The sequence below is a fragment of the Elgaria multicarinata genome, chromosome 1 (genome assembly GCF_023053635.1).
Source record: "Elgaria multicarinata webbii isolate HBS135686 ecotype San Diego chromosome 1, rElgMul1.1.pri, whole genome shotgun sequence".
Lineage (NCBI taxonomy): Eukaryota > Metazoa > Chordata > Lepidosauria > Squamata > Anguidae > Elgaria > Elgaria multicarinata.
The window spans coordinates 356,070-373,357 of NC_086171.1; the positions used below are offsets into that span (position 1 = coordinate 356,070).

Here is a 17,288-nt window from a genome sequence, read left to right on the forward strand (position 1 = left end):
GAGCATCAAGTTCCGACACGGTGAGTTCAATTGGAAGAGAAGATGCTACCAGGCCCTCAATGCGTCTTGAGCTCACTTCGTTTATTCAGCAGAATTCGGTGCCGACCTAAGCCAGGAAGGGATCAAAGCCGCCCCTTGGCCCTCCCGCGGGATGGGCTGCTCCGCCTTCAGGCTCCAAGCAGCAGCAGCGTCACAGGCGCTGAGTGCCCCCCTTGGAGCTCCGTGGAAGGAAGCTGGCCCCACAGGCCCTTTGGGGCCTTTCCAACAAAAGCCACGCCTGGCTCCAGGCCCAAAGCCAGGAACACGAAAGGAGAGCAAAGGGCCCGCGAGGAGGACTCTGGCCTGGCCTGGAGAAGGCCTCCCTCAGCCCTGTTCCACAATGAAAGTCCAGCGGGGGGCATCTTTAACTTTTCCAAACTGGTCTCCATCTTGTATTTATGATGTATGTAAAGCATTTTTATCCTACTCTTCGGAGCAGGATAAAAGCCCCCCCCCCCCCCCCGTGTGCAACCCACAAAAATAAGACGCTTCCTGCCTAGAGGCTTACAATCTAAAGAGACAAGGCAAAAGGAAAAGGGTGTGGGAGGAAGAGGGCAAAAGCAAGCACGCTTTTCCGCAGGGCTGGTGGGAAGGGCCCCTGCCCCCCTCACCCCCCTCTGCTGCAGCCGGCAGGAATGAATGGCTGCTGGTGGCCACCCTTGGGGGTGGGGGGAGCCTGGTAACCCACCCTGCTGCACAGGACCCATGTCATGGACCCATGGTTCTCAGATGATTTTTCTGCATGTGTCCCCTCCTGTTCTTGAAAAAGACCCCAAACGACCCCACAGCATTTCAATCCACCAGGAAGTCAAAACTTCAGCACAGAGGTGGGAGCCTGTAGCCTTCCAGGTATTTCTGGGCTGCAACCCCCATCACTCGTGGCCATGGCTCGTGCCAGCTGGGGCACATGGGAGTTCCAGTCCAGTAGTATCTGGGGCTTGGTTTCCCCACCCAGTCAGCTTATTCTCAGGGGAGGGCTGGAGGGCCCCTCTTGCTCTGCCCCCATCACAGATAGACGCAGCTGTCCAGTGAGGGAGGCCCAGGTGCTGCAGCTAGGCAGGGATAGCCACATATTGGAGGCTGCTGTCGGCTGTCATTCCCCTGCCCCAGACCCATGGGCTGACCAGAAGAAGCAAATGGGTGTTCCATGAACCATAGGAGGGGGGGGCAGACTAGCAGCCCGGCAGCATGGGGGTTAACCCTAACCCCAATCTCTGCTAGCCATTCCATATCTAACAGAGGCCAGCAGTGAGGGATGCCTCTGGGAGCTCATGGGCAAGGCAAGGGGGGGGGGGAACGTTTCCTACTGCTTGTCCCCAGCCTTCTCTGGATTGTGCCAGAGATGCTGGAGGTGGGGAGGGATCTGCATGTCAACAGGAAAGGGTGTTGAGCTCAGTGCGGGCCCAGCTTCGGAGAGCACGGACCCTTGTGCTTCCTTTGGGTCAAGGCAACCAACTGCTGGGCCTACCTGCAGCTGCACAAGTCATGGAGTCAAAAGCCTTCCAGAGCAACGGCCTCTGGGATGCTTGTGCGAGCAGGTCACTTGAGACGTTTCCTGGGCCTAAGGCACCAGCAGCAGCTCTCCTTCCCAGCCCAAAAGCCAGAGGGAGGGATGGCAAGTGAGAGGGGAGGGGCAACAGAGGTTCTGGGCATGTCCCAGCTGAAAGGAGGCAGAGTAGAGCCATTTAGGCAGGACGGGCACCAGCACCACATGTCTGCCTTTACCTGGGCAGGAAGGGGGCAGACCCCTTCCCTATAGGGTGAGGTGTCCCACAGGATGCCAAAGGAGGCCTTTGGTGGAAATATACACAGAAGATGATGATTCCCCGGTTGCCTCTGGGGGTGAGCTGTCACCTTTCCTCTATTTCAGGTGTGGGGAACCTGTCTTGGAGACTACAGCTCCCATCATCCCTGGCCATAGTCCAACCACTTCTGGAGGACCATTGCCTAACTCTAACCCTGCTCTATTTGAAGGCCCCTTGACCTATTTTCCAGGATGGGGCTCTTCCCTTGGAGAGCTCAGTCCGCAACGGACTCCTGCTGCTTGAGAACTGCTCCAGAGGCCGCTCAAGGTGGGTGGGTGGGTGGCCAGCCTTGCCTTTGAGGGGCCAACCACTGTGGGGGCCCTTTCCTTCCAAACGCCCCCCCTCGACTGGGGTTCTGGACTCCATCAATGCCCCCCCCCCACCAGAGCAAGTTTTTATAAGGGAGAGTGTAGGGATCCCAGCAGCCTAGCTCCGGAGGAAGCCCCCTCCCCAATTCCAGATGCAAGAGGCTGCTTATGGAGTCTCAGCACTGATGGGGAGGCACTCTGCACATGCTTGAAAACATTTGCTATTTTCCATGTTGTAAGCTGATCCTGACACAAAACACCTGTGTTGGCTCAAATGCTGAATATATTTTGGGAGCCGATGATAAACAAACTGGCAGCAGACAGGCTGCTGCTAACACAGCTATTTATAAAGGCTGAGTCAGGTCTGGGGCCCATGGATGGACACGCACACACGCACACACACACACACACACACACACACTGCTTATCAAGGACAGGCACAGCACAGCAGCAACGCAAGGAGCCATCCGGAGAGTCGGTCCCTCCGAGGGAGCCCATGTCCAGGTCCTCCTCCTCCTCCAGGTGGCATTCCTTGGGGCGGCAGCAGCAGCAGCAGCAGGAGTGGTGGTGGTGGCGATGGAGGCGGGACTGTGCCAAGAGGCCAGGCTCCTACTGCAGCCCGGTAACCTCATCGCTGAGCACCAGAACCCACAAAGAGCCCCTGGAATGCCGAGATGTGGTGGTCCAGAACGCCCTGTACACGGGGGACCTGGCTGAGGTGCAACGGCACTTCTCGGAGCGAGCTGAGGTCAACCTCGTGATCCAGGCCAAGAGCCACGACCTGCGCTGGACCAGCCAGAAATGGGGTAAGAGGAGTGGTGGAAAGGCAAGATCTACACCTGATAGATAAATATGGAATACATCTGTACTGGGAGCAGGACTTTAAATCCTATTCATGTAGGATCGGGGGAAAGGAGTGAGCAGTGAGGAGGCCATGTTTGGTGATTACATCAAATTATTTTGGATAGTTAAAACAAAATGGAATGGTCAAGAGATCCAAAAGGTGCTCTCCAAATTAGGGAAACAGGCATTAAAATGGCAAATGTGGTTAAATGGAAGTAAAGTGATGCCCATTGGGGCAAAAAAATCTTCACGCATACACTGATGAGGTCATAGAATCATAGAATAGCAGAGTTGGAAGGGGCCTACAAGGCCATCGAGTCCAACCCCCCGCTCAATGCAGGAATCCACCCTAAAGCATCCCTGACAGGTGGTTGTCCAGCTGCCTCTCGAAGGCCTCTAGTGTGGGAGAGCCCACCACCTCCCTAGGTCACTGGTTCCATTGTCGTACTGCTCTAACAGTCAGGAAGTTTTCCTGATGTCCAGCTGGAATCTGGCTTCCGTTAACTTGAGCCCGTTATTCCATGTCCTGCACTCTGGGAGGATCAAGAAGAGATCCTGGCCCACCTCTGTGTGACAACCATTTAAGTATCTGAAGAGTGCTCTCATGTCTCCCCTCAATCTTATCTTCTCCAGACTAAACATGCCCAGTTCTTTCAGTCTCTCTTCATAGAGCTTTGTTTCCAGACCCTTGATCATCCTGGTTGCCCTCCTCTGAAAATGCTCGTTTGTCTCCTTAAGAGCCTGAAGTGGGGGGGGGAGGGACCTGACCCACCCCACCCCCCTGGTCAGCAGAGTCACAATTAGAGGGGCCCTTAAATCCAGGCTTCTACCTTAAATCCTTGTGAGGAACCAAAATAGCCACTTCAGGGCAGACGTGCTGGGTCCCAATCCTAGCCCCCCTCCCCAGAGTGTTATGGGCTAGAGCTGGGGACAGTTGGCAGCAGAATTGGACTCAAAGAGTGCTTATCAATGGTACCTTCTCAGGTGAGGCAGGGGGGCCTTCCGACCCAAGGCCTGGAGGTGGTGACTGGAACTCAGGTGGATGGCCCTGCAGAGTGGGTGTGTTTTGCCTGCCCAGCTGAGTGGTGTCCCATTTGTTTTGGAGGGGGGTTCTCCAGCTAAAGAAAAGGTGGGGGACTCTCTGGCCTGCAGGCCTCTCTCCCCACAGGCCACCTGTCCTCCTCATCAATATCTGGATTATTGATATCACACACTCTGTCCTGCTCTGATCCCCAACTATTAAGCTAGTCAAGAGCACCTTGCACACATTGGGGAAGGAGGGTGCCTGGATGCACATCTGTTCTAGGAGGGGTTTAACAAATCTAATGGACACATGTGTCTCTCCCCTCCCCATTTTGCATACTAAACAAAGTCATGCCTGTAACGCCTCCCACTTTTGGGCTCTGACCACACCCACTGCTGGAATACAGACCTTGACACATTCCAACTGTGGTAATATGGATTTTGACCGCCCAAACGTTCTCTGCTGTTGCTCCAAAACACGAGCGCAGAACCTCTTTAAGCTGCAGGAGGATTGGGACCACATTGTGGAGAACCTCTTGGGGGCTGCATTCCAGAGGTGGGCGGGGCTGAAAGGAAAGTGGGTGGAGCCAAATGCCAGCATGTTTTCGCTTAAAGCTCTCATTGCCACAAGCAAAGCCTTTGGAGAGACTTTTCAGCTTTTGAAGGGGGATAAAACTTGCACAAAAGCCAGAAACAACACACACACACAATGTTCAGTGATGGAGGGGGGAGGGGAGAGACGGGCCCAGAGCTAGGGCTCATGTCCATGGCCTTCTGGAGACCCCAGTGGGCTGGATTTGGGTCCCCAGGCCTGAGCTGCTGCGTCCTTGCTCTGAAGGATCAGGTTCATAGTTTGGGCGGTGGGGGGCTCTTGGGTCTAGCAGTCTCCGGAGGCACAGGTGACCTCGGTGGCACAGAGCACTGTTTTACACCTTAGACTGGAGGGAGGCACAACCTTCTCAGCCCCAATGTGATGCTGGTTCGAGGGTTGTGGGGCTGATGTTCACACCCGAATCCCTGAGATCCTGAGGCAGGTTGTTCTTCCCTCCCTGGCAGCGGCAGCAGTGGGGAAAGGGAAATGTGCGTCACAATCACTGTGGTGGTGGTGGGGATGTTGGCAGCAGCAGGAGAGGGTCAGGGCACCCTTGGGAGCTGCAATGAAGGCCTTGAGGGAGCTACAGATTGTGCACCCCTAACCCTTAGAATAATGCACATGTTGCAACCTTATCTGGACATAGATCACCTGGCTCCAATCATCCACACTCTGATGACCTCTTGGTGAGAGAACCGCACTGTGATATTCATAATGCTTTGAGCTGCCTTTGAAAATGGTCTGGAAACTTCAGCTGGCCAAATAGCAGGGCAGCAAGATTGCTCACAGGGACTGCCAAAAGCATTTGTATTACACCGGCATTTTGCCATCTGCCCTGGTTTCCGAACAGTTTCTGGGCCCAATTCAAAGTGCTAAAAATATAGTATAGGATGATTTTAAAAAGCCCAATAAACAAATTAAAATAAACACCACATTTTACATGTTAGGCTAGAAAAACTTTGCCCATTTCAAATTTTCTTGACCAGATTAGGTTTTTATCCCCCCCCCCCGTTTTTTAATCATTTAATGTATTAGTTGCTTTTTAACCTAATTCACAGTATTTTGCCCCAAACAGTTGTTTATGACAGAGACAGAACCATCTTTGACAGCAACCTGAGCTTTAATAGTGACATCATTTCTCAGATCCACTTAATCTCTGCCAAATCCTCCTCTTCCTCTCCCCCACCCCCAAGTTTACCTGGTTGTGTAGCTTACCTGCTAGCATAAAGCCTGTTTGGTCCTCAAGGGTCCTCTCGGAAAGGCTTTGAGAGATTCTGCCTGGTGGTTGGAGGGCGTGGGTCTTGTGCTGTGTGTGTTCAGTGGTTGGCTGAGGCCAGTCTTTTCAGTGGCACCACCGCCACTGCTGACAGCTGCCACGGTACAGCCAGGCACCCAGCACCTCTTTTGAATTCACACACCAACTGCTGAGAGGCCCAGTCGGGCAGGCCCTGCTCCTTGGAGCTGTTACTCCATAAGAAGGTCCCTGATGCTGGATCAAGCCAAGGGTCCATCTCATCCAGCACTCTGTTCAGACAGTGGCCAACCAGCAGTTGACCAGTGACCCACAAGCAGGACACGATGCAACAGCACCCTCCCACCCATGTTCCCCAGCAACTGGTGTACATGGGCATACGTCTTCTGATCCTGGAGGTAGCATAGAGCTATCAGGACTAGTAGTCATTTATATTCTTCTCCTCCAGGAATTTATCTAACCTCCTTTTCAAGCCATCTAAATTGGTGGCCACCCGCATAGCTCGTGGTAGTGAATTCCAGAGTTGAACAAGAAGTCCTTCCTTTTATCTGTCCTGAATCTCCCACCAATCAGCTTCATGGGTTGACCATGTTCGGGTTCTGGCATTATGGGAGGGGGAGGGAATGTCTGCCTCTTGGCTTTCAATGCACCCTTGTTCCTCTGGGCTCTCTCAGCAGTGAAGACCTGGGGACATTCTGAGCATTTGAACAGCACCAAGCTGGAGTCAGGCTTTCTATTTTGTACTCTTAATAGAAGGTACCTTGAGGCCATCCAATCCACTCCCTACTGAATGTACAAAGCAGCATGCAACTGCAGTACTCCTGATAGATAGTTGTCCATCCTCCAGCGAAAGGAAGTCCATCCCCCGCTGAACCTGCATGTAGAAGAAGTGGGCCCAAGGCTGAGCTCCCTCTCGCTCCTCCCCCAGGTCTCCTCTGCTCTTGGTTTGAACTCAACCGCAGGCAAAGGCAGGGGCAGCCTTCAGACGGCTCCTTTCACCAATTGCATTGCGGGCGCTCCTGGAGGGTGCGGGCAGGGCACACACAGCTTATTCCCGGGGCAAGCTGATGGACAGGGGCTGCCAGGCCAACACCACAGAGCACGGATCGAGGCCAGAAGGTGCAAGCCTGGCTGGCCCGCCCCTGGGAAGTGACCGCAGCCAGAGTCGTGCGCACGGGTCGTGGTGTTCAGCGGGGTGATGTTGTGGGGCATGGGGAAACGAGGCAAAGGGGTCGACGTTGGCGGTCCGAACCGCGCCTGTAGGCCAGAAGTGCCCCACCCGCGATCCCGCACGTGGTTGCTCCCCGGTATGAGACTCAGGAGGTGGCCGCCGAGGCAGCCCCGCCCTGGCTGGTCCTGGGCCCGTGTCATTTGCAAAAAGTTTCCCTGGCTTTCTTCTTGTCTCGCGCAAACAAACAGCCCTGTGAGGTAGGTCAGTCCTGGCCCAGCTACGACTTGGCCCAGGAACCCCACCCCACCCCCACTCCTCGCCCCGCGGCCGCGTCTCCTTTAAGCCGGTGTGGCGACGCGGGCCAGGCACACGTCCCAGAATAGAAGCGCCGCCACCGGCTGCGACCTGACACCTCCACCCCGGCCCGCCCAGAGCGAGCCGGCTCTCTTCCAGCGGCAGCAGCGAAAGCACCTTTGGCCACAGAGACCCCGCCGCCGCCATCTCCCGGGGCCCCGGTGACGCAGGCCATGGAGCCCATCGCGACGCGCAAGGCCCAGGGCGCGGCGCAGGCCTTCTGGCGGGCGCTCTTGACGGGCGACGGGTGCGCCCTGCTCGGCCTCCTGGCCGACCCCGAGAACGGCGTGGGCCCCAATGTCGTCTTCGACACCAGTGACCTGGACGAGTGGAAGAACTACCGCTCCAACTCCCGCTGGTTGAGTGCGCCGGCAAGGGCAGCTGAGGAGCGGCGGCGGCGGCGGCGGCACGGGGCGGAGGGAGTCGTCGGGAAGGGCTTGGCCGCCCTGGGGAGAGGCAGAGGGCATGGAACAGGCCAGCCACCCCGGCCCAGCCTTGCTCTCTCACCAGGGCTTCAGGCGGATCCCTGCCTTGCCCTGCCAGCCTGCGGGTGTCGCCGGGACCGAGCCCGGGCCTCCTGTGTGCAAAGCAGGGGCTGCCCACCCCACCTCGCGCGCGCCCGTGAGAGGGTTGCAACCAGGGGAGCGGGCGGGGCTGAACCAGGCCTCCCTCAGGGTAGGCCTTCTCGGGCGCGTGGCCAAGCCCCGCTCAGCAGCGCGGGCACGAGGGCGGCCTGTTTTCAGTGCCCCCCAAAGGCCGGAGACTCCGGCGCCCGTGAGCATGTGCAGAGCGCTACCCCTGCCCCCGACCTGCGCCTCGTTGCCTGCACTGACCCCTCTCCTCTCCTCTCCTCTCCTCTCCAGGGCTTTGGTCTCTAACCTACCAGCAGGAGCTGACCACCCCGCTGCACATCACCGCCAGCCGCGGCTACCTGGACTGCCTGCGCCACCTGCTGCTCCGAGGGGCGGACGTGGACCTGGCGCCGGGCGGGCAGACGGCGCTGCACGCAGCCTGCGCGGCTGCCACGACAGACTGCGCCCGCCTGCTGCTCTCCTTCGGCGCTGACCCTGAGGCCGTCTCCGAAGAGGGATTCCAGCCGCTGCACCTGTGCAGGGGCCCCGGCTCCATCGAGTGAGTAGTCGCGCCCCTCGGCATGCACGTCCTTCCGCGAGGGCCCTCTTCGCCCCCCTGGCCTTCTCCCTTGGCCTCCCTGCTGCGGAAGGGGCGGTGTGGCGCCCTTCCTCTCGCCGGCGCCAGATGTTGGGGCAACTGGAAGGGCCCGGCCAGGGACTGAGGCCGCTTCCGGGAACAGCAGCCGGAGGGAGCCTCGCTTCGGCACTCTCGAGTCCGAGATGGTGGCACCGTAGCTCGAACGTTAGTCCCATTCACCCTTGGACTAGCCCAACCCAGGAGGAGGAAGCCGACCCTCCCCACGTGGCCCACGTGGCCGGGGCAGAAAGCTCTTCAGGGCCCCTTGGGAAGAGCAAGGGATGAGCGGAGGGCGCTTCTTCTCCTCTGCTCGGGCCGCCTTTCCAAGACGCAGCCCGCGAGGGGAGCGGAGAATGCGAGAGGAGCGGCTGTGCTTGCTCGGCTCCTGCGATGGAGCGGGGGGGGGGGGGCGGGAGCCAGCCGGCCTGGGCCTACGATTTTGAGGGGGCCTACTCCGAGTCCCTGTGGTAGAGCCTTTGGTAAAGATTTCTTACGAAGTAGCTCTCCTGTGGGTAAGCAGACAGTACTAACATTGACAAGGCAAAGTTGCCTAATTTTTCTGTTGATGATGAATTTGCCCAAAGAAAAGCACGTAAAGCATTTCTGAATGTGAAGAAGTTAAGTCTTATATACGTCTTGAATAAAAGCGCTTGCCATTACCTTTTTTTATAAATCGTTTTAGTTCATATGTATTTAGAACTGATTAAAAATACTTAATGAGCAGTTTGAAATGGGCGCCTACTTTTCCCGTCTGGCCCGGGCCTATGACCAGCTTTGCCCGGCCCTGGAATGGAGCGGCGGTGCAGGGGGGAGGGGCATGTGTCGGGCCCCAGAACAAACTCCCAAACAGTCCCTGCATGGTAAGAGGGCACAGGCGGAGGCGGGTGATACGGTGGGCAAGAGACAGCGCGTGCTCAGGAGAGGATGCCGTGAAAATGCCAAGTCTCCAGAAGAGAAGCCGCCCCTGCCCAGCGAGGCCAAATCTCGCGCAACAAATGGATTTTCACATAGCTTGATTTCTCGCTGCCAGCCGTGCCTGCAGCCAGGGGTGGGCTAAAGGGGGCCACCCCCTCTTTATTCTTGTATTAACAAACGAATACTTTAAAAGCAGTTTACAATTTTGTCTTTAAAAGGCCTGCAAACTGCCGATTAATTGCTCCCCCCCCTGCTTTTTTGGTGCGCTCCCCCCTCCCCCGGAGAACTTTTAGGCTGGCTATAGGCTGAGAGCTTCGTTATAGGGCGGCTTATAGACGCTGCCAGTCACTTTAAGCAGAGAAAACACGCGCAGCTCCAGCAGCCCAGCAGCCGCTCCTCCGACAAGGCCGGGGCTGGCCGGGGCCCCTCCGCTAGCGGAGCACGAGGCGCAACCGTACTTCGGGGTCTGTGAGCGCAGGGCAAGACGGTGCGCAGCGCACCGCAAGGCAGGCCTGAGCGCAGCGGCGGGAGTCCGAGACCGCCAGGGCGGTGAGGGTAGGGCGGGGGCGGGGGCGCTCCACGGCCGCGCGACGACCGCAGCATTCATGCTTCGCCCCCTCTCCCCGCCCCCAGGTGCGCTCGCCTCCTGCTGCGCCAGGGCGCGAAAGTGAACGCGTGGTCGGAGGAGGAGCGCGACAGCCCGCTGCACGTGGCGGCTCGGCTGGGCCTGGCGGAGCACGTGCGGCTCTTCCTGCGCTACGGGGCCGACCTGGAGGCTAAGAACGCCGAGGGGCAGACCCCGCTGAACGCCGCCTGCGCCCAGCCCCATCCGCCCCAGGCTGCGGACGACTACTACGATGTGAGCCGACAGCTGCTGGAGGCGGGGGCCCGCGTGGACGCCGCCGACCTCGACCGGCAGCGCCCGCTGCACCTCGCCTGCAAGACCGCCAACCACCGCGTGGTGGCGCTGCTCCTCGCCCACGGCGCCAACGTCAACCTCATGAGCTACAGCGGCAACACGCCCTTGCACAACGTCCTGCAGGGGGCGGCCTACCGGCTCCAGCACCAGCCGGAGCTGGCCGTGCGCGAGCTGCTGAACCACGGCGCTGTGCGCGTCTGGCCGGGAGCCCTGCTCAAGGTGCGGGCAGCCGGGCGGGGGCAGCAGGAAGGCGGGGCCGGGCTCTTCTCCTGGTCAGTGCCTCACGAGGCCCGCTCGGCGCTGGAGCTGCCTGTCAGCACTCGAGCAAGCCGGGTGGGCGCTCACGGATGCCACGAGAAAGTCCAGGGAAGACGTTCCCGCTGGGGGGCAGGCAGGGTGGGTGGCCTAGTCGCCCAGCCTGCCTTGGGAGGGCGGGAGGGATGGGTCGCTTGCTTAGTCTCTTCAGTAGGCAGCGATGGCTCCCTGCCTCCGCGCTAGGGCTTCAACTGGACGACGACGCGTGCTGCTCTTCCCTCGCCCAGGGCGCCGAGCAGCTATCCCCGCCGCCGGGGGCACGGCAGGACGGGGCGGGCTGCCCTCTGCGGGAGTGGTCCTGGCGAGGGCCGGACCTGAGGCATTGGCCCTGGGAAGGAGAGGGGCGGACGCGGCCCAGAGGCACATTCCCTCTCCCGGCCTGCCGCAACCACCTGCTCTCGTGGGCCACCTCAGCGCACGAGGGGTTAACCATCTGTCTTAATTCCCAGGCTTGGCAGATTGCTCTCCCCTTTGGGAAAATGCAGGAAAATCAACAATTAACACTAATTAATCTCCTATTAACACCAGATAATGAGATAAAACAGCTCCGTGAAGCGGGCTCGGGCTCGCCTTGACTCCCGAGGCCGGCCTTGGAGAGGGGGCGGCCGAGATACCCTTGGTCGGCTCCTTCGCCCGGATCCCGCAGTTCCAGGCAAAACCCCGGGGAGGGCCTGCGCTGCCTGGCCCGGTGAGCGCTGCAGCGGTGGCCCGTCTCGTGCTGTGTTGGCGGGGCGGCGCTTAGGCCAGAAGCGCCCCACACCACGTTGCGGCCTCCTCCCCCCCCCCCAATCCTTGTTCAGAGGGAAGTGTCGGTGTCGGCATAGGAGGCGCTCCTGTGCACCGGAGTTGAGGTCTGACCTGTGGGGGCCTCGAGCTTATTGCGGGGTGCCCCCTCCGGTCCCCCCGTACGTGCGCCGGCAACTCTCGGCAGTGCTTGGCAGCTTCTCGCATCGAACCGGACCGCGATGGGGGGGGGGCATCTCCGCCCTCTCTCTGCGGATGCTCCCCTGCGTGTTCGGCTGTCTGGTGCGGCTGAGCCAAGGCTCCACCTGGAGTGGGCCCCCACCCCTAGGCCCTAATTTGCAGTGTAAGAGGGGGACTCCTGCATAAAAGAGCGCGATGGGAATTTTGCGGCGCTGGAGCGGGAGAATCTCCCAGTCGCGGAAAGCGACCCTAGGGGACCGGCCAGGCCTCCTTTGGGGTGTGTGGTGGCGTCTGCGCCACAGGGCTTCATGAAGCTTACGGACTGAGCGCCGTTTCCACCTTTCCAGCCGATGACATCCCGGTAACCTTGGGGAGGGCGGAGAGGAGGCGTTGCGTGCGTGGCTCCCCAGATGGGAGGATGGCGGTGGGGTAGTGCGTGGGCCCGCGGGAGCTGTGCTTGCGGGGCTGCGTCCTCCTGCCCGCGGAAGACCGCCTTACCCCCACGGTTGGAGCCGCGGAGCTGACTGCTTCCCGCGGGTCTGCTAGAAGGACCCGCCTCCAGCCCGCAGCAGACCTTTCCCGCTTGAGCGAGAATTGAATGCCTGGCGCGCCGTGGCGACGGGCCTCGCGGGACACCGGAGAGAAGCGCCTGGGTCCCGATTCGGGGCCGCTCCCTCCAGGTCTTGTCCGCGCTGCCTGGCAGCGGAGGCAGCCCGTCCCCAGGGTGCGCGTTGGGGCCATGCCCGCCCCGCCTGGCTTAGAGATGCAGGGGGAAGCCCCGGGCTGCGGGCGAGGCGTCTTTCGGCGCTTGTGCTGCACGAAGAGAGCTGCTGGATCAGGGCCATTAGAAACATCGCGGCGACCCGCATTTGTGCAACCCGCAGAGGACGAATTTAGGATGTGATTTGGCATCCAGTTTCATCTAAAGCCTCAAGGTAGCTTAAACCGAATTGACAACGAAAATGTCATATTGGCATTTGTTATTTGTAGCACGTCCTTCTTTCCCTCATGCACACGCAATAGATCATAGGATCTAGTGATGTACTGTTCATTTACTAGCAACGAAATGGCCTCAAGAGGAGGGCCCGATCCCCGGGAGCTGTGAGAGAGGAGGAGGAGCCGGCCTTCCCCCGGGACAAAGGCGGGGCACGTGACCTGGCTCAAGCCTTCCCCTGGGACTGCTTGGGCCTCCCTACTGAGCCCCACACGGAGAGGGAGGAAGACGGAGGCTACGCCAGCTGGAGGGACTGAGCCGGGTCCGGCCTCTCTGCGCCAGGGAAAAGGCCCGCTGGTGGTCTGGGTCAGCAGCCCAGGAAGGCAGGTACCGACGAGCTCGGGCCGCGGGCCACTGCGTGCTTGCACTTGGCCCGACCGCCCTTGGCCGTCTCTGGCGCGGGGCTGGGCTCCGCTCTACAGCATCTCCCCCCCCGTCTCCCCCTGGCAGGTGCTGCGCCACTGCTGCGCTTCCCCGCGCTCCGTCGAGGCGCTGGTCAACTGCTACGAGCACGTGCCGGTGACGGAGGAGTGGGCGGAGGCCGTGCCGGAGGAGCTGGCGCAGGTGAGCGGCGGAGGGGTCCTGGGCGGCACCGCCCCCGCCCCCAGACACACGTACACGCACGCGGTTGTGCCCCCTCCTGCCCCTCGAAGCGACGTCGGGGCGGGATTTCACCCGGCTGCCAGTCTGGGCCCAGCTCTTCCCTGCCCCCACCCCCACCCCAGGACTCCAGGAGCATGTCCCGCCGGACATGGGACGGCGGGCGGGCAGGGGCCCGGGCTGGCGGGAAGAGGGAGGGGGCGGCCGCAGCTCGCGCAGGCTGCTTCTTCGGGCGGCCTCAGCGCCTGCTTCCTCTCTCTCCCGCTCGCTGCAGCAACACCCGCGCTTCTTCCAGTCGCTCTTCGCCCTGGGCCAGCGCCCCCGCGCCCTGCAGCATCTGGCGCGCTGCGCCCTCCGGAGCCACCTCGACGGCCGCCTGCTCCAGGCCCTGCCTGAGCTGCAGCTACCCCCTGCCCTGCACCAGTTCCTGCTGCTCAGCTTCGAAGACGTGCTTTACTGAGGGGTAGGGGTGGGGGTAGCGGGGAGCCTCCCCCGACTCTGGGCCGAGGAGCCTTTTGCCCTGGCAGAATCAGCCCGTCCCGTCGCCAGGGCCTGGGGCGCGGAAGGAACCGCTGGGCGTAGGGGAGGCGGCCGGCTTGCCCCTCCCGTGCCCCCCACCCCGACCCGGCAGCCCTGCAACGCCCTGAGGGTGGGCGAGGCTCGCGCCCCGCCTGCGAGCGAGGGGGAGAGGCTGTGCGGCGGGCGAGTGCCAGCGAGGAGACGGCCGCCCGTTCCCAGGGCGCCCTGGAGGAGCCCGGCGCAGAACCTGGGCACTTCCAGCAGGGCAGCTGCGGCGGCTTCCTCTGTGCAGGAGGAGCACCCCGAGAACCGCCCCGCCCCGCCTCTCAAGGGCGCCCGGCCCCTCCTCAGGCCTGGCCACCGGCACGAAGAGCTTTCCTCGGAAAGGAGCGGGCCTGTTTGTGGGTACTTTGGCACCGCTCACCACCGGAATAGGGCCTGAAATGGACGGCGGCCTGCGCCCGCAGGAGCTGCGTCGCCGTCGCCTCTGGGATTCGCCTCGTTGGCAGCGCCCCGCCCAGGCAAAGGCGCTCCCCCCCCCGGCGACCGCCCCTCAATAAACACGCACCTTTGGCTTGTTAATCGTCCGGCTGTGCGTTGCTCCTTTCGTGCCGAGAGGCACCAACTGTCTGAATGGCGCCTTGACCCGCAAACCTCCCTGGCTCCAGGGGCCCCCTCCCCATGGGTCGCTTTCTGTTGCTTGGCCTGAAGATGACCCCACACACGCAACCTGGGATTGACCGAGGTTTAACAACAACAATTCCCCCTCGCCGCGTGCGCCCGCCCCCCGCTCAATTCGCGCTCACATAGGCGACTTGCGGGCATCATTTATCTGCCAGGAGCTGCCCGCCAGAGGGCGCCTCTGAGACTAGTGCTTGTTTTATTCAATGGTGCAGCTGGTGTGGACTTTGGGGCCAAAGCCCAGGGGCCCCAGCCCATTCCCCCCCCCCCCAATGGCCAGCCAGACGGCAGCAGAAGCAAACTCCATTTTATCCCCGTAATCATGAGAGGGCGATGATTCAACTTGAGTTTAATATGCAAAACTGCTCATGCTCAGAGGTGTTTTTTAATAGGATTTGCCAAACAACATAGGAATAAATGGTCAATTCTCGATGGAGGGAAGTAAATAGTGGGGTCCCGCAGGGATCTGTATTGGGACCAATTCTTTTCAGCATGTTCATAAATGATCTGGAATTAGGAGTGAGCAATGAAGTGGCCAAGTTTACTGATGACACCAAATTATTTAAGGTTGTTAAAACACAAAGGAATTGCGAAGGCTCCAAAGGGATATCTCAGAGCTGGGAGAGTGGACGTCCAAATGGCAGATGTGGTTCAATGTAAGCAAGTGTAAGGTGATGCACATTGGTGCAAAAAAACCACATCTTCAAGAATAACCTAGTGGGATCTGAGCTGGCGGTGACCTTGGGGTTGTGGTGGACAACTCAATGAAAATGTCAGCCCAGTGTGTGGCTGCTGTTATAAAGGAAAACTCCGTGTTAGGCATTATAAGAAAATGAATTGAGAATAAAAGTGCCAATATCATACTGCCTTTATACAAAACTTTGGTGTGAACACACTTAGAATACTGTGTACAGTTTTGGTCAACATGCTTAAAAAAGATATTATAGAACTGGAAAAAGTTCAGAAAAGGGCAACTAAAATGATCAAGGGACTGGAGCATCTCCCTTATGAGGGAAGGTTGCAACAGCTGGGCTTGTTTAGCTTGAAGGGAAAAGAGGCTAAGGGGAGACACAATAGAGGTGTACAAAATCAGGCATGGTGTGGAGAATGTGGATGGGGAGACATTTTTCTCCCTCTCTCAAAATACTAGAACCCAATGGGTTCATATCACATGAAGCTGATTGGTGGGAGATTCAGGACAAATAAAAGGAAGAAGTTCTTCACACAACGCATAGTTAAATTATGGAACTCACTAACACAAGATGTCATGATGGCCACCAATTTGGATGACTTTAAAAGGGGGTTGAATAAATTCCTGGAGCAGACCTGATGGCTATGCACTACCTCAAGCGTCCCAGTTAGTAAGCCTGTGTGCACCAGTTGCTGCCATGCTTCTCGCCTGCCCAAGGACCTCCACTTCCCTAACTCAGCTTCGTCCTTTTTCTTCTGCTGCCCCTTACGCCTGGAACGCTCTTCCAGAACACTTGAGAACTACAAACTCAATCACAGCTTTTAAAACTCAGCTAAAAACTTTTCTTTTCCCTATAGCTTTTAAATATTGAGTTTGTTCTGACTCTATACTGTTAGCTTCACCCTACCCGGTGCCTATTTACCCTACCCTGTGCCTGTTTGCATTCTCTTTCCCTCCTTATTGTTTACTACAACTTTATTAGATTGTAAGCCTATGCGGCAGGGTCTTGCTATTTACTGTGTAATCTGTACAGCACCATGAACATTGATGGTGCTATATAAATAATAATAATAATAATAATAATAATAATAATAATAATAATAATAACAACAACAACATGGGTGGGAGGGTGCTGTTGCACCATGTCCTGCTCTGTTGGTCCCTGGCCAATGGCTGCCTGGCCACTGTGTGAACAGACTGCTGGACTAGATGGAGCCTCGGTCTGATCCAGCCTCAGGCCCTTCTCATGTTCTTATTATAAACTATCAGGAAAGCAGAAGCAGTTGTAAATCTGGGAGATGCGGGCTTCACAACTCATGTGATGCTCCTGACCACCTATAGGGAGGGGCCCTGTAGGACCGCTACTTCCACGATCTAAAATTGCCTAGCTGCACCACAGCTGCATTCATTCCCCTAAACCAGAGAGCAGAAGCACAGTCAGAGCAGCACAGCAGTCGGACGGAGCCTGGGCCGGTGAGGCTGGAGCTTGCCGCACGCCCCCTCCCAGGCAAAATCTCCTTAGGGGCCTCTCCCTCTCCAGTGGAACGGCTTGCGCAGGCGACAGGCGACATCCAGGTGTCGCTGCCGCAGGCCACCGGCAGAGGGAGCTGCAGGACACAGCTGGAGCCAGCGTCCTGCTGCCCTGGATGCACCGGCGAAGGGCGACTTGCCAGCATCCGATGTGGGCGGGGGAGGGGCGCAGCGCGGAGCGCTTGGGCGCTGGAGGCGCGAGCGGAGGCCTGCACCAATCCGCGTTTCCTCCCACGGCGCTGACCTCGGCTAGGCCGTGCGGCAAGATCTCCGATACACCAGTTCTGCCCAGAGTAGCAATGCAGTTTAGCCGGCGTTTATTATTGGCCTGGCCACAGGATGTAGCACTATGAAAAACGGTATGAAAGCGGCATGTGGTCTGCGCTCGGAGTGGATCGGGCCATTATTGCTCTTTCTCTAGTCCACGGTGGCCTGCGCAGGAACACACACACCCTCCCAGCCCACATTCTGCCCCTGGCCCTGGCTCCTGGATGGGAGCGTCTTCAGGAGAGGCCAGAGCGAATGGGCTGGGGGGCGGGGGTCAAGCAGAACAGTCCGCTGAGAGTTGACCTCCTCATATTCCTTCACCCAGAGAGGCAAGCAG

The 17,288-nt window shown here is 58.9% G+C and overlaps 2 protein-coding genes across 3 annotated transcripts in view; both read left to right on the forward strand.

The window, feature by feature from the left end:
* The window catches only part of ABCF2 (ATP binding cassette subfamily F member 2), a 94,293-nt gene that overhangs the window by 36,982 nt on the left and 40,023 nt on the right, over positions 1-17,288 (forward strand). The gene's annotated exons all lie outside the window — the stretch shown is intronic.
* ASB10 (ankyrin repeat and SOCS box containing 10) lies at positions 2,550-13,865 on the forward strand. 2 transcript variants are annotated; one of them, XM_063116660.1, is made up of 5 exons: positions 2,550-2,958; positions 8,251-8,518; positions 10,145-10,649; positions 13,114-13,227; positions 13,538-13,865. In XM_063116660.1, the coding sequence occupies exons 1-5, from the start codon at positions 2,649-2,651 to the stop codon at positions 13,721-13,723; spliced, it is 1,383 nt and encodes a 460-aa protein (XP_062972730.1). In that variant the 5' UTR covers positions 2,550-2,648; the 3' UTR covers positions 13,724-13,865. The 2 variants fall into 2 exon arrangements, with proteins under 2 accessions (XP_062972730.1, XP_062973594.1); XM_063117524.1 differs by lacking the exon at positions 2,550-2,958 and adding an exon at positions 7,599-7,745.